The 17,273-nt window shown below is 38.1% G+C and overlaps 1 protein-coding gene across 1 annotated transcript in view; it reads left to right on the top strand.

Annotated features, from left to right (window-relative positions):
• Positions 1-17,273, top strand: part of LOC108245342 (seizure protein 6 homolog) — a 255,510-nt gene that overhangs the window by 76,381 nt on the left and 161,856 nt on the right. Inside the window, exon 2 of the mRNA XM_017432192.2 lies at positions 9,847-10,257. Coding sequence (XP_017287681.1) covers positions 9,847-10,257 — 411 coding nt within the window. The remainder of the gene's footprint in view (positions 1-9,846; positions 10,258-17,273) is intronic.

Here is a 17,273-nt window from a genome sequence, read left to right as displayed (position 1 = left end):
GGGGGGGGGTTGTTTGTCTACACTGTTAAAGTATCTCATGAACTAGTGGACAAATTTAAATGAAAATTTCAGAAATGAATCTTTAGATGTACATCTACAAATGACTAACATTTGAAGTCAACCATATTTAAGATGATCACCACAGCTAAGCAACAAAATTTCTATAATTTCTATAATTCAGCCAATTTTATTGATATTGAGCTAAAATTTGGTGTGGTAGTAGCTGAGCGTTCTCCTAAATACAACATTATGAGAGTTGTCCCCATGGCATACTCTGAGTACTAACGCATCTCATAGATCTCACAGCACTGCATGAGATCCTATATAACATCATTTATGACTTTTGACCAAAACGGATATAACTCCATCATTTCTCAACAGCAGATAATCTTAGTCTACTGCTCTGATGAGAATCAGATTAACAGATGAAGTCATACTGTATTTGCGGATGATACTGTGATCTGTGGTGAGAACGGAACAGATGGAAGAGAACCTGGAGAGGTGGAGGTATGCACTTGAAAGATGAAGAAATAAGTCAACCGTAGAAAGACAGTACCTGTGTGTGAATGAGAGGGAGACAGGTGGAACAGTGAGGCTACAAGGAGCAGGGGTCACAAAGGTTCAGGACTCCAAGGACTTAGGGTCGACTGTCGAGGAAAACAGGGAGTGTGGTAAAGAGGTGAAGAAGAGAGTCCAGGCAGGATGGAGTGGATGGAGAAAAGTTTCAGGACTGATTTGTGACAAAAGGTGGCAGCAAAGGTCAATGGAAAGGTTTACAAGACAGTGGTGAGAGCAGCTATGTTGTATGGTTTGGAGACAGTGGGATGGACAAAAAGACAGGAGACAGAACTGGAAGTGGCAGAGCTGAAGATGTTGAGGTTCTCCTTGGGACTGACAAGGATGGATAGCATGAGGAATGAGGTCATCAGAGGTACAGCACAGGTTGAATGACTGAGAGATAAAGTTAGAGACCAGACTGAGATGGTTTGGACATGTGCAGAGGAGGGAGATACTGATAGAGGGTATGTTGGTAGAGAACTGTGAACTGTCTTAATATAATTTGTGAACATTTTGTGTTTTATAATTGCATATTAATTTGGGATATTTTTTATTTAATTTAGGAGCTGTGCACCACAGAGCTATAGAACTGTAGATGATGGGATACTCAAAGTTTTCTGAAATCGTTCCACTATTTTTAGATACAGTTTTTCAGACTAATGAACCTCTGCCCATCTTTACATCTGAGAGATTCACCTTCTATAAAATATTATTATTATACAAAGTCCTATTCTTCACCTGCTACCAGTTACCCTAATTGCTAAGTGTTCCTGCAACTGTTTTTTCTTTAATTTCGTTTTTCTGACTTTTGAGCCTTTTGTTGGTCATGTCCCAACATTTTTCAGATGTGTTGCTGCCAACAAATTTAAATTAACCTCAATTTTTCCAACAACTGATCCAATTTGTTTGTTTAAACAAATAATATGTTTGTTTTGTTTCATTGTGAATGAAATATGCATTTATGACATTGGCAAATCAATGCATCTTTTCTTTTACATTTTACACAATGTCTCAACTTGTTTGGAGTTAAGGTTGTAATTTGGGCTTGAGTTTTGGGGATTTTAGTTCTTTCAGACAGGTGAAATATTTTAAACTGCTATTTTTTTCTTCTTTTAACCAGCACGTTCTCTGATCAGAACAAAATACACCATTTAACAGTTTGCATGTTTTTTTTTAGTGCACGAATCTGCACACGTGCGTAGTCCTTGTTGACCCGTTCAGAAGCAGTGTGTCAGAACCACATGGCAACAGGCTGCAGGGGTCCTTTCACTCCTTTCATGTCTGTTCACACATTAAGTGGTCAGCCAATCCAGCTGTAGGAGCAGAAATCAAAGACAAACTAATAAAAGGCTCAGGGGGAGTTTGATTCTCGTCTTTCCTCTTCTTTCATGTCTGTTTGAGTTCATTCTCAGTGAGATGATTCTTTATCCAGATGCTGCTCGCTATTCACGCAGAGACAGGATAAGTGCTCTGTTTTGTTCATGCAGCAGAAAAATAAAGATAAATATTCCATATGGAAAAACATCTCCTTTCCCCAGTCTGTAAAATATTTACATGTAGAAATGAGGACTTTCAGTCTCACTGTTTCCTTCACAGCATAAAATCACATTTATCTGTAGAAGATATGGATGCTTGAGACAGAAAGTTGTTTGATTTCCTCTAGTTAAGCTGAATAACTGCCAATACAGTGAGAGAGTTTTAAAATAATCCTGTGATCAGCAGAAGGCTGACTTTTTTTTTGTTCTCGTTGTTTAGTGTCTGAACAGCAAACCTCTGAACTTTAATGATACGGATTTGTGTTACAATTATGAGGTTGTCTTAAAAGTATTACAAATTAATTGTGATTATTTGAAGACTCAGGAGGAAGCCCTCAAAGTGGGTGTTAAAATGCTTGCTTCATTTTTCCATTTGCTCTTTCAATGGTTTCAAACTGGTGCAGAGGTGTGGAAGAGGAAGCTAAAGAAAGTGAAACCACTGTGGTTTTGCCACACAGGTTCATATTTTACAGTCCTAAATATACTTTGGTCCATTAAGCACACCTTCAGCCTAGTGCTGGGCAATATAACAATACATATCGTGGGGACGGTAGAAAAGTTTCTATTGTGATATATTTTCTTCTATCGTCTATATCGTCTCTATCGTCTCTATCGTCTCTATCGTTTCTGTCGTTTCTGTCATAATTGTATCAATGATTCATGTAAATATTTCATAACGTAGGCTACGACGAATGTATTAGTGTTGTCACTTTGCATACATTCAGTTTATATAAGTGATAAATAAGAAGAAAAAATAACTATTTTGCGAAGAACCTCCGTTTTGCGACATGACGCTGCTTTACGTGTGGGTTTGCGACATGCTTTACGGCAGCGGCTTTCTGCGCGGCGTTTTCACCATAAGTGCTGAAAGATGGAGACGCATGAAGTATCAAACCTGGGGTCGCAACAAGTAGAGACAGCTAGCAGGCAGCGCAAGAAGAAAGACTTTTACCAAAACGAGTGGGGGACGTCTGTGATTTGGTTCAAGAAGTCCGACACGGAGCAGAAAAAGGTAATAACGGAGCAGAAAAAGGTAATATGTTAACTCTGCTAATGCTAATGCTAACTCTGCTATTAGACTGTTTTCTCATCTGACGCCAACACAACAAACCTCTTCTATCACTTAAAGAAGAACCACGAAAAAGAATATTTAACAATCCAAAAAGTGCAAGGTCAAACAAGTTGAAAAAGAGTGGGAAAAAGTTGCAAAAAGTGAAACTATAGCCGGCCAAAGATTATAGAGTCTGTTGTCATTTGATACTGTTACATCCTAACAGGTACATATATATTGCTGCACTAAAATGTAGCAGATTTCATTTGTGAAAGTTCAGTTAAATGTCACTTTGAAATAAAGCTTGACAAAGGTAAGAAATTATTTTTTTTTTCATATTTTTCAGAGAATAACCTACGTAATTGGGGTATATCGTGATATAAAATTATCCATATCGTGATATAGGATTTTTTCCATATCGCCCAGCACTACTTCAGCCTTTTGGATGGCTAAAACCTTTAAAATAACATGAATGCAGAAGTCGTGTTTCAGAACCTCAGGCACAGCAGATGTGAGGATTGTTTAACAGATTTATTCTCAGACAGAGACCAAATGGACTGAATTTCTGGTAGTTTGGCAAATGATGTGTTGCCGTGTTGAAAGAAAAAAAATGTTGTTGCTTGGTTTCTCTTTGTGAGAAAATGTGACAAAAACTGAAGCCATGTCAGTTGAATCAGAAATGTATAGGTGGAGTAATCATGGTAGAAATTTCTCCAGGTTTACTTGATCCGCAGAGCTGGGCAATCAAAAGGGTTCTGGTGAGCTACTTTGCTAACTCACAAACTGGTAACATCTGGGTAGAGGACAACGTTTACTGTACTGCAGAGGCTGATGAGGTACAGTTGAAACCAGAAGTTTACATACACTATATAAAAAGACACCTCTGCTTTTTTTCACACTGTCTGATGGGAAATCAAAATAAACTTTTCCCATTTTAGGTCAATTAGGATTTTTAAAATATTTATATTTGTTAAATGCCAGAATAATGAGAGAGATAATGTTTTAAGGCAATTTTTATTCCTTTCTTCAAAGTCAAATGTTTAAATACAGTAAGATTACTATACCTTTAAACACTTTGGGACATTTGATGTCATGTCTTTTGAAGCTTCTGATAGAGTTAAGCAGAGACACACCTGTGTCATTAGTATTTGGTACCATTGCCCTTAAGAAGAGGCTTGTGGAAGGATATCCAAAACGTTTGACCCAAGTCAGACAGTTTAAGGGCAATGGTACCAAATACTAATGAAGTGTATTAAACTTTTTTTAAGGAAACTACAAGTTTCCTTAAAAACATTATCTCTCTCATTATTCTGGCATTTGGCAAATAGAAATAATTTTAAAAATCCTAATTGACCTAAAATGGGAAAAGTTCATGAAAGTTTAAAGATACAAAAATTCTTTGTTTTTTTTACTGTAAAAACCACAAACATACTTAATGAAATGTTTTGACAACTTAGAATGAAAATATAATCAGTAATATTCATAAACATGGGAACAAATTGAGCAAACAACCAAGTTATATCGACTTTCTCCATTAAAGTGTTGACAATTTCTTAGGCGTTTTTAGACCAAAAAATCAGGAGTTCTAAAAATTGCCATAAATCCTTTGTACCATGAATATAAACAGTTTCTGTCCAAAACAAGGCAGAGGGGCCCATGATATTCTTAGTTTGGGCCATTTTCTATGTCCTGCTATTGTGGGATCATTCAGGTAAATGTTATAAAATATATCCTGATTGTATGCTCAAAATATGCTTCCAAAATATGGATCTGAATCTGTCTCTTGTTATTTTGGCTGGAGGGGAGACAGACAAATTGTGTTCTGTTTCCAGTAATCCTTCTCTAAAAAAAAACAAAACAATGGATCCCCTAGTTTATCAACAAAGTCCTCACTGTCTGTCCCAGGCTCTGTTTTTTTTAAAATTATTATTATTTTTATTATTATCTCCATCTCTGCCTCTGAGCTTCTGACTGCAGCTCCATCTCTGCCTCTGAGTTTCTGACTGCAGCTCCATCTCTGCCTCTGAGCTTCTGACTGCAGCTCCACCATCTCTGTGTCTAAACCTTCAAAAGCTGGAGCTGCTCATTTTTGACTCAAACACAATAAAAACCAATAAAACTGACTAAATTTAACACTAAACTACACCCTAACTATAAAATCCAAACACGCTAAATATCACGATAACTCACTCCCGCGCTCGCGATTTTTTTTTTTTTGGCGCCGCCGAACTTCCTATAATTTTTGCGCCTCTTTCTTCTTTTTACTGTAGATTTTTGGTTGCTTGACAGAAAACTCGAGCCTCATTCAGATAGGGGAGGGTTGTGTGTTTTTTCATTCTGCTGGGTTGGGGGTGAGATCGGACAGGAGATGGGGGAGTTTTCTCCTGGAAACTCAACAGTTTTGGCGCTTGTCGCTCTAACGTGCTGCAAATATGACGATGGTTTTCAAAAAAGAAACGTGTCGTGAATTATTTATCATAACTCTGGTTTTCCTTGACCTATCGAGATAATGTAAAAACTGGTGTAAAGCTTGAAGTCTGGACTTTCAGGATAAATTAAAACAGAGTCTCTGAGAGGGCGGGTCTCGCAGTGGTCTCCAATCCTGGTCCTGGAGGGCCACCATCCTGCAGGTTTTACTTGTTTCTCTGCTCTGACACACCTGATTTTAATCAGTGGGTGATTAACAGGCTTCTGCAGAACATGAAGGGGTGATTTAACCACTGAATCAGGTGTGTTGGAGCAGGGAAACACGGAAAACATGCAGGATAGTGGCTCTCCAGGACCAGAATTGGAGACCCCTGCGAGTGTTTTAATCTGCTTTATGACCCTACAGTACCACAGGACCACTGTGCGTCTTCCTTTGTCAGCTGGGAAAATTGTGATGTTTTGGTCCTGGCTGAGAGATGTTATAGCATTTCTTTTCTGTGGTGTAAGATTTAAAGGAGGAGGCTTGGCACTGTAAGAAGTCTACACATACATGCAGGTGTTACACTGACAAAACACAAAAGTGTCCTGATATGCTTTTAGCATCCACTCAGGATTTTTTTTTTAGACTTGAGATGAATGTGTGTGTTTTTAAGACACATATGATTGTAGATGTGCATTTTCAGTGCTGTTCTGTTCACTATGTTATTGTTTGTGGACCAAGTAAAAACAAAACAACAAAATGAACACACACAAAAAAAGATCCCACATATTTGATCATTTTCCTTCTTTAAGCAGAAAATCAATCATTTCAACATTCTGTGTTCTTCTTGTAGATTTACCAGCTGCAGTGGTAGATTGCGTACACATAGCTGTGTGTATCTGCCAAATGAGGTGCTGGGTGGGAAGTGGCACAGTTACAATAAAACCTGATTATTCGAGGCAAACAGCTATTAACCAACATAAAGTGGGTGCTAATATGGTGAAAATGAAGCATTGTTAAGGAAACATAAGACATTCCTTAGCAGATGATAGCTTCCTAAAGGGGTCTCAGATTAGATCTCAACAAAGCACTTAGAAAAGGAGCACTGATCTTTACAGGAGAAGAATTTTAGCAGTTTATCAAGCTCCTTAGGCATACAGATTAATCAGAGACAAAAGTGAACAAGAAAGTCACTTGATGTTATGATCCATTTATGAAAACTGTCATGGGTTGATACCTATTTTTTACTAGATGTTTTCAGTCTGCCAATAGACTCAGAGCACTGATACAGTGTGAACTGTAAGTATGGATGAGTGCTAGGATAATGTTAGAAAGTGAAGGATTAGAATGTGTTCATGATCTGCCAAAGCAGTGAGATTGTAGCATCTGTATGTGTCGTTGGCACATAATTGACTGCAACTACAAGAAAATGTGTGCCGACTCAAATAACCGGTCATATCAAAAGAGTAGAGCAAGCTAACATTTTACATTATTTAACCAGTTTACATTAGTTATCACTTCAGCTAACTCGTCCACATAAAAACATATCAGCAGAAACATTATATCAGTTTATTACAGACTTATATGTAGATTAAAAAATTCTGCTATGAAAAAACCCACCTGTAAGGCAAAACCATACACAGTACAGTCTCAGTCGAGGTAAAATTTCTCCAGCGAATCTTCCAGTGGAAAAATAAAGTCATAAATAAAACAGTGTCCTCCACTCATTGTCATTAATAATAAGTCAAAAAGGACACAATATATTACAATGCAGTTGTTTTACAGTACATCTTATGTATTTATTATGGTACTAAGTTTATATGACAAGCACAAGGTGACAAAGAAATGGTATTGTCCTAAATCTCTGTCTGTCTGTCTGTCCGTCTTCAAGCTCAGGTCCTGGAAGCTTGAGGGTTCTGTGCAGTATCTTAGCTGTTCCTACGTAGTTTTCTTCCTTTCCTTTTCAAAACCGCATACATGTTGATGGCTTGGGCTTTGTTTGTTTTGTCTATTTGTTTTGGGGGGTGGGCTATGTTTTTACAAGAAGAAATTGTTTGATCGCACTGTTCAGTAGCTTTCATCCACCATCTATCTTTTACCGCTTGTGTCAGGAAGTGGGGAATGCGTGGCAAACCCAATACACAGACTCATGTTTAAAGAAACTGAATTTATTTAAATTCCCAAAACTAGAAAACAAAAGGCTGACGTGGCAGCAAAACAAACTATAACAAAAATCCTAAAATGACAAGGCCTGGCGAGGTGAGGCGGAACCATGGACAATACAACAACAATGAACTGTCGGGGAAGTAGAGAAGAAGACCAGGTTTTAAAGCTGAGGATGATTATGGGAAGTGGGCACAGGTGAGTGATAATGATTGCTAACAGGAGGAGATGGGTGTGGCAAAATAGACAAGTGCAGACAGAGGAGGAGTGAATGATGAAAGAACACAGAAGGTAAACCCCAAACAAAGACAAAACATGAAAACAATATCTCAGAAATGCAAAAGATATCACAAAGAAAAACATCAAACACCCATATCCTGACAGCTTGCCCATCAATATCCAGAGTTTTCAGCACCTGAAGGCAAATCTTGTCCACCCCTGACGCCCTGCCACTGAAGAGCTTTTTAACTACCCTGACACCTGTTCAGTAATTTGCAAAATAGTAAAAATAATATTAATTTAAAAAATCATTAAAAGTCAATGTAAAAATCATTATAAATTTGTGATCTTCATTTTACTGTAAAAAAAAAAGATATATTTTTTCCCCACCTTTATTGCTATCAATATTTTGTGATTAAATGTGGGGAAAAATCAGTGATGTTCACTGACTGAACCAATGATGCAGAAGTACAGTGAAGCAGAGCTAAGAGAGATGAAGCAAGTCTCTGGTTTGTTCTCATGGCATCAAATTATATTTTATCTAGACAAAACCACTGAACCAAATTTAATAAAATATGGTTCAAATATGAAATACATCATGGCATGATATGAAAATTATTCTATCAAGTCACTGAAAAAGAAGAAAAGAAACAAGTTGTATGTGAACTCTTCTGACTTTTACAGGTAAAATGGAATACAGTTTTGTTGATAATAAAACTGCACTTGAAATTGCACCTGCAGTTTAAATGTATTTTTAAATTTCATTTTAAGTAATATTTCTACCAAAAGACTTCAGATGAATGAAGTAAATAAAAATACTGGTTTTAAATAAAAAACAAACTGAAAAGTGGTGGGTATATGTATTCAGCCCCTTTGCATTGAAGCATAAAACAATACCTCAGAAGCCACATAATTAGTTAAATAAAATCCAACTGTGAGTCGTCTGTCACATGATTTCAGTGTATATCCACCTGTTCTGACAGTCCTCAGAAAGATACCCCTGATGGAGCTAAGAGATGTGAGGTTCTGGCCATAGGAGTTTCAAAGCTAATCTTTGGGAAAGAGTGGCAGGAGGAAGACACTGATTAAAGGAAAAAAGCTGAACTATTTAGAATTTCTTCTCCAAACACATGGAAGAAGGTGATGTAGTCAGAGGACACCAAACATGAAGAACAGCACCATGTCTGAGGCCAATCTATCACCTCTCATAATGCTGAGAGCATCATCTCTACAATGAAGCATGGCAGTGGCAGTATCATGGTGTGAGGATGTTTTTCATCAGCAGGGACCAGGAATCTGGTCAGAGTTAAAGAGAGATAAAAGATGGATGGAGCAAAAATACAGAGAAATTCTTGAGAGGAACTTGTTGGAGTCTTTTGGAAATCTGAGAGTGTGACGGAGGTCCACCTCCCAGCAGGACAATGAGCCCAAACACTGCTAATGCTACACTCCACTGGTGTAAAGAGAACCAGTTAAAGGTCCTGGATAGCTACAGCAGTTTGGTCATGAAGAATGGACAAAAAGTCCAGTGGTTACATGGGTTAAGATAATGGAGATGGATCTGAAGAGACTTGATCCTGGAACTACTGCAGAAGGTGGTGACACACAAGATTGAGTTTGGGAGAGTGTATGTATGCACCACTTTTCAGTTTTATATTTAAAAAATAATATTTAAAACTGGGCCATCGAACCTTATTAAACAGAAATATTTTGTGTCAGTCCATTATAATAAAACTGAAAATTTCCACAAATTCCAGGTTGTAAGACAACTAGAAAGAAATACTGCGGTGAATACTTTTGCATCCCACTCTTTTTATTTGTTTATTTATTTATTTGCCCCTCCATCAGCAAGTAGAAGTATAGTTTATTTATAACAGTTTTTGTTTTTATTTATTCTGTTTGATTATCTGCAGTTTTGGCCTCTGAGGATTCATCTGTCAGTCCAGGAGGCACTTTGATGAGCAGTTCCAGTCTGCACTCCATGGATTCAGGCAGGAGGCCCCCTGCGGTCACCACTGCCTCACCCATCAGTTCTCCCAATCACCACCCGTTCTACAGGACCCCCTCTCAACACCAGTCTCCATTCAGCCCTCAGACTCAGCTGAATCACTTTGAACATGATGCTGGATCCATGTCTTGGCCCGGTGGTGAGAAAAGATTTTCACGTGACAGTGCAGAGAGCACCAACATGCTCATGTCAGCAGCAGGTCCTCATCTCGGTTCTGTCAGTGGTACAATTTTAAAAGAATCCAGCAGCACCCCCTCCACTGCTGTGGCTGCAGAGAGGAAAGATGCATCCATCACCACCACCATTCAGAGTACAAGTAAGAACACCGCCATGTGAGCTGCAAACATTGTTCCATGTCTAAATTATTGCAACCAAGCAAGAAATACACTGATTTCAGCATATATGAGGCTAATTTATTGTTCTGTTTTAGTTTTACTCACAGTGACTGGTTTTCAATTTTAAATTGTTCTACTTTTACAAATTTATCAAAATGTGTGACAATATTTGAATAAATTTTTAAAATCAGGTCTCCAGTCAGGGACACATAGAGACAAACAACCATTCACACTCTCACTCACACTTAGGGACAATTTTACAGTTACCAATTGACCTAACATACATGTTTTTGTTGTGTGGGAGGAATCCGGAGTACCTGGAGTAAACCCACGTGCACACAGGGAAAACATGCAAACTTCACAGGTCTGAAGCGATCCTGCGACCTTGTCACTGGGAGGTGACAGCTCTAACCACTGCCCCGCTGTGCCATCCGCCCCCCAACTCATTTGTCTTTATTAATATAATTATTTTTCAATTCAATTCAATTCAATTCAATTCAATTCAATTCAATCCTGATAACATTTTTAATGTGGGGTTTAAATGATATATCCTGATCAAAAATAACACCAAGGTTCTTTACATTAGAACTGGAGGCCAAATTAATGCCATCCAGATGAAGTGAAAGGCTTCAAAGTTTGCACCTAAGATGCTCATTTCAAAAACCACTACCTCTGTCTTGTCTGAGTTTAAAACCAGAAAATTAAGAATAAATCCTTTTATTTTTACTTTCTTTTTCTTTTTGGATTGGAGGGGGAGCTGATGTCTATCTCCATCAGTCATTGTGCAAGGAGCGAGGCACACCCATGACATGTCGCAAGTCCATCACAGGACCACATAGAGACAAACCAGACAAACAACCATTCACACTCTCACTCACACCAAGGGACAATTTACTACTAATTAGCATACATATTTTTTGCTCAGTGGGAAAAAAACAGAGTACCTGGAGAAAACCCATTTTCTCCAGGTTTTCGGGCATCATCAGCATAACAATGAAAATTTATCTTGTGCTGTCTAATATCTTTACTTAATAGACACGTATATAAAGTTGTGTTCAAAGCACTGAACCCTGAGGAACTGCATGACTAACTGGTGTATGAAGAAGATTGATATTTAACATGAATAAACTGGACTCTATCAGATATATATGATTTAAACCATTGTAATCTCAATATCATGTACAAGCCTTTGTAATAGAATATTGTGATCAACTGTATCAAATGCAGCACTGAGACCTAACAGGACAAATATGGACACAAGTTCACTGTCTGAAGACAGGAGAATATCATTCTTAACGTTTACCAGTGCTGTTTTTGTGTTATTAACAACTGTAACCAAAGATTCTCAGTGAATTCATTTGTAATTTTACCTTTTCCAATTAGAAGAAAGCAATCCCAAATTATTCACTGTCTGGGCTTTTCTTCCCCCCCCCCCGTCGTTTTTGTCCTTCCATGGTGTGTTTTCAATGGGTTGCTGGTTCCTTGATGTGGACGGGAGCAGTAAGTCCAAATTTTGGAAACAGTGACAGTTTAGATGTTGGCTCTGGTTTAAAAGAAATTACTATCAATTTGTGGCATCAAAATGAAAGAAAGATTTAAAATGAAAATATTTAGTTTAGAAGGAAAGGTTTACATGTTTGCAACACATTTTAATCTTCTCTCGTCTCTACAAAGTGCTTTAGTCTAGACACAAACACTCAGAATGTGCTGCTTATTCTTTATACTAGTTTGTACTGGTTTGTTAAGGAGCGGAAGGATTGAACTTTTATTGTTACATTTAGGAATACATGTATCAGAAAATAAAAAAATAAATAAATAAATAAACAAGAAAACAAAGAAATAATGATGTGAGTCCTAATTTTCTGGAGTGAAAAACGCATTCTGGTAAAAAGTAAAAAGTTTCGAAGTGACATAACTCAAAGAATCTTTTTTTTTAGCACTTTAAGTTCCTTATAACTTTGACTTTTCCAAACATCAAAGGACTTTCTGTTTTAATTTTTTTTATTGTTTTTTTTTAATGGATGTTTTCTATTTTCTGACATCCATGCTGCTTTCACACCCCCAACTAATATCTACTTCATTTGCATTTCACATGATTGCTCGAGCAAGAGGCTGGACATATTACAACAACATCTTTGCATCACCATCCTTCAATCAGGAGGTCCAAAGAGAGACTGCAGCAGAACCCTCAGACTGTTGGTTATAGAGACAGGATGGGGAAAATAAATATCAGGGTGGTAATTGCTTCCAGCAAGTGCAGGTCAGGGAGAGCAATAAAGGAGAGCTTGATTAATTAGCTCATCTGTGTGCTGGGCAACACAGGGCAGAGAACAGACAAACAGTACAATTCTCAGACTCCCAGAGTAACACAGACATCAGGTACAGGCTGAATGACAATCCTCTGCTTTAGTGCTGCTCCCTAAAGTAAAGAACAGAGCAGACAAAAAGATTTGAACTAAAGTTTACTTTTTGATCAGAGAACAATGAGACCAGTGGAACAGAAACTCCCTGAAGGCGCAAAGAAATATTCTGGTCTGAGCTGTTCTCTGCAGCCAGACAAGCAGGGAACCTTCAAAAATTGAAAATGAAAAATCTTTTCCTCCGTTTTGTTCTATTTATATCTGAACTCTGAGTTTGATATAGATATCAGAACATGCTAGTGAACAAGACAACAACTTTAAGCCAATAATCCCTAATCAGTTTAGTTCAGTTTATTTATTGCACTAATTCACAATAAAATACATCTAAGGGCAATACACAAAAGAAAAAACACAAGTCCAAATCATAAATCCAATACAGATCAAGATTGAAATCCAATTACAGTCAATTCAGTTTTTATTATAATACAGTGCATCCACATATAGATTATGAAACACCAATTAGTGAAAGTTATCTATCTTAGGAAGCCAGCAGATAGCACGGCACTTCACTTTGTTATAGTCTCCCATCCTGAACAGTACACAAGTGACAGTGGAAAGAAATTACTCCCATTTAATCAGAAGAAGCCTCCAACAGAACCAGAACCAGGCTCAGGATGAGTGGCCATCTTCCTTGGCCAGCTGGGGTTTGAGATGACAGTAAAGAGACAGACAAACAAAGAATGTTGGGTCTAGGTGTAGTTTCTATTGTAAGAAAAAACAGGCTAATGACAGCAATAATTACAAATATACACATTAAGGATAGAGCAAGTAAAGACAGCTGCAGAGTGAGGAAATGTGGTCACTTTGTCCTCCAGCAGTCTAAGCCTATAGCAGTATTACTAAGGGATAGCTCAGGAAACCAAAGCCAATCCTAACTATAGGATTAATCAAAAAGGAAAGATTAGGCTCAGTCTTGAAAATGTCAGCCTCACAGATAGAAACTAGAAGTTGGTTCCACAAGATAAGAACCTGAGAACTGAAAGCTCTGCTTCCTGTTCTACTTTTAGAAACTCTAGGAACCACAAGTAAACCTGCAGTATGAGAGTGAAGTGCTCTGTTAGGAAAATATAGAAAATAAGTGTCAGGAACCGTGGAACTGATGGAGAAGAACCCAGTGCGCAGACTCATATTGAAGAAACTAAACTAATTTATTAAACTAAAGAAACAAACGAAAACAAAAAGCTGACATGGCAGCAAAACAAAAGGATAAGCAGAACATAAAGCACGGAGCAGCAGAACCAGGAATGGCACCGAGACAATGAGCAAACCAATGACTAACACAGACAATGAACCAGGGACTAGTGGAAGAAATGACCGGGTATTTGAGTACTGAGGATAACGAGGTGAGTGGGAACAGGTGGAGTGATTACAGAGTCGGGACAGGTGTAGATGGGTGTGGTTAACAAGCAAGTGAGTGACTGGGGAAGGGTGAAATGCAACATGAACATAAGACAACAAAATGCAAACTACAACAGAATCGCAACAAAACCCCAAACCAAAGAATAAAACAAAACCAATAGAAAAACCAAATCACCACAATAAGATCTTTAATATAAGATGGAGCTTGGTTGTTGAGAGCTTTGTATGTTAGAAATAAGATTTTAAATTATATTCTGAATATTAACAACTAAAAGCTGCTGTTTTATTCTTCTTAACACCAAATATTTCCTTTAATAAATTCAGTAAAGGATAAAGTTTGTTAAAGATTAACAAATAGACATTTAGAGAAAAGAGGTAATTCTTATGGTAATCTGACATTGTTACTCTAAAAACTGGATGAACTCACAGATTTACTGAAATTTAGTCTGTGTTCACACCTGATAGTCCAGCAGAGTCAGGTTTGATTGGGGACCAAAATTGCAGCATTTGTTACATTTTCAGCTGTTGCGGTTCGCATTCTTGCTGCACTGAGTCAATCAAGCCAAACCCTTTGAGCAACCTTTTCCTGTGGTGGCGCTGCACCAAGAACTACTGAAGGAAATGACACAAAAACCTCTGAAGAAGACACTGAGCGCAACTTCCTTCTTCTGGAAAAGAAAACAAAAATGGGATGGAGTCAAATTTCAGCAGTTTTAGGATTTCTGTTTTGTCTGTGGTACATGTGCCAAACAAGCATTTTTCAACAATGGGCTGAGCATGAGCGGAAGATGAGGCAAAAGACCACGGAGAATGTTTTTTTTCCCTCCACGCCTGACCACGAGCCATTTCTTCCAATAGTGGAAGAAATGCACATTTGTTTTGGTTGTATTTACCTAGAAGGACCTGTTCTATAGTCTGCTTCCTGCTCCGGTCGGCTTGCATTCACATATGCATTCGAATCGCACCAGAGTTCACTCCAACAGAACCGAGACCTAGGTTTTTAGGCGGACCAGAGTTTGCTTTTTCGGTCCGCATCAGAATTTGATTGTGCATTTACACCTCCCCATGGCTGTGTTCCTGATCCACGTCAGCTGAGGAGGAGTCCTTATGTTAGGATTAAAGCTCTTGCAGCATCATCCCTATCCGAGCTGGGCCTGAACAACATATCTGACACATTGTTCACTGATGATCTCTGGATCTTGTTTCCACCTGCCTGGTACCTGTTGTTGTCCTGCAGACCATCATCCCTCACCAACCTTCACTGTGTCTCTGTTCAGGTGGCGTAAACCCTCAGAGTTTACGGCCGCTAAGTTGGACACAGATGCTGGCTATGGAACTGGTTTCAGTGAGGATGGGACTTGATGATGATAGATTGCTAGGAAACAAAACTTGTTGGAATTATGTCAACATGTGATCATATAATTGTTGGTGATATTAATATTCTTGTGCTGTCCCACCAAGCTATTGGTTAAAGACTTTTAAAATCTTTTAGACTCTTTTAATTTTGTTCAGTCTGTTGAGTCCAACACAAGAACACGGCCACAGGTCTGGATTTTGTGTTGTCTTTTTATTTACCGGTTCTAAATATTGAAATATGTGATGCTGTTTTCTGATTTCTGCCCTGTAGTATTTGAAACTTTGTTTTAGCACATAAACTGCTGAACAGTTTTCTTTTGCTCTAAGCTTTTAGAATGTCCCCCTTGGTTTTAATACTGAGGAGATTACTTCTAATTTTTATCTTAAATGTCAAAATGTTCTTGATGTTGCTCCTTTTAAGACTGTGCGGCCGAAACCAAAGTGTAAACCTTGGATAAATGACATCACTCGTTCTGCCAAAATGAAAGTGGAAAAAGGATAAGCTGCAAATGTCTTTTATTATGTTATGTTATTATGTTAAGTCTATTCAGGTATTAGGAGATTGTCAAAATAAAGAAGCTACATTTTTCTCTAATGTTATTGAATAATTACAATCTTCAGGTTCTTTTCTCCACCACTGACTCTGTTCTGAACACCCCTCCATCTATATGTCTTGAAAACTCTTCTGACCTGTGAAAAGTTCCTGCAGTATTTTACCAACAAGATAGAAAACCTCAGATCACTGATCTGCCAGCCTTCATATGGACCATCCACCACAATCACAGTTCTGTCTTTAAACAGTTTGAGCCTGTGGGTTTTAATCAGCTAGAGAAAATAGTTAATAACATGAAGACACCCTCCTGTCAAAATAATGTTCCAATTCATTAAAAAAAAATGTTTGGGATGTTGGCTCTGACATTTTAGTGATTTTTAACAGTAGTCTCAGTTTCAGGTGTTGTTTCATCAGTTTTTAACATGCTGTTGGTGAAGAAACCTGTTCGTTCAAATATTAGGCTAACTTCAAAATTTCCTTTTTTATCAAAGATTTTAGAAAAGGTAGTATTTGTGCAACTGTAGTCCTACCAAAAGACTAAAGAACTCTTTTGTTGCTGGTGCCATCCGGTCCTTTGTTGGGAGCGTCAGGGAGAGGTGGAAGAGAGATGGTGTGTGTACCTGAGGGAAAGAGTGATTTACAAGTGCACCTTACTGTTTTTTATTTTTATCTACTTATTTATCGATTTTTAAATGTGTGCAATAATTAGCGTGTTTTAATGAGGGTTTTTAGTATTTTTAATGACATTTTAAGATGTTTTAAACCTCTTTTTATAGTGTCCCATATTTTATGTCTGAGTGGTTGCTTTTCAGTTGCTGGAGGAAAATCCTGCTCTGAAAATCCTGCTCGCTGCTCAGGAAGTAGAGAAACTGGTGTAAAGTTGTTCGGCACCAGACCGACATTACCTGGATAAGAAGGAGGGTCAAAACAGAATGTCACTGGCTGTGTCACAAGGCGGAGAGATGGCGGCAAACCCAGAACGCAGACGCATGGCTAAAATTAAAGAAAACAATTTATTTACTTTAAAAAAACAAAAAGGCTGGCGTGGCAGCAAAACTAACATTAACTAAATACAATAACAAGGGACCGGGCATGGCAAGACAAGCAGACAAACGGAATGATCCAGTGGTGTGTGAGAGAAACGGCCGGGTTTTTAAAATCAGGAGGTGATTGGAAAGTGGACACAGGTGAAGCAATTAACCAGACTAGAGACAGGTGTAGATGGGCGTGGCAGGAAGGCAAAAGAGTGACTGGGGAGGAGTGAATAGTGACAGCAAACATGAACAGGAAAAACTAAACTGAAACAATA

The sequence above is a fragment of the Kryptolebias marmoratus genome, linkage group LG2, assembly GCF_001649575.2.
Source record: "Kryptolebias marmoratus isolate JLee-2015 linkage group LG2, ASM164957v2, whole genome shotgun sequence".
NCBI classification, from domain to species: Eukaryota; Metazoa; Chordata; class Actinopteri; order Cyprinodontiformes; family Rivulidae; genus Kryptolebias; species Kryptolebias marmoratus.
This window is presented reverse-complemented; position numbering and strand designations above follow the sequence as displayed.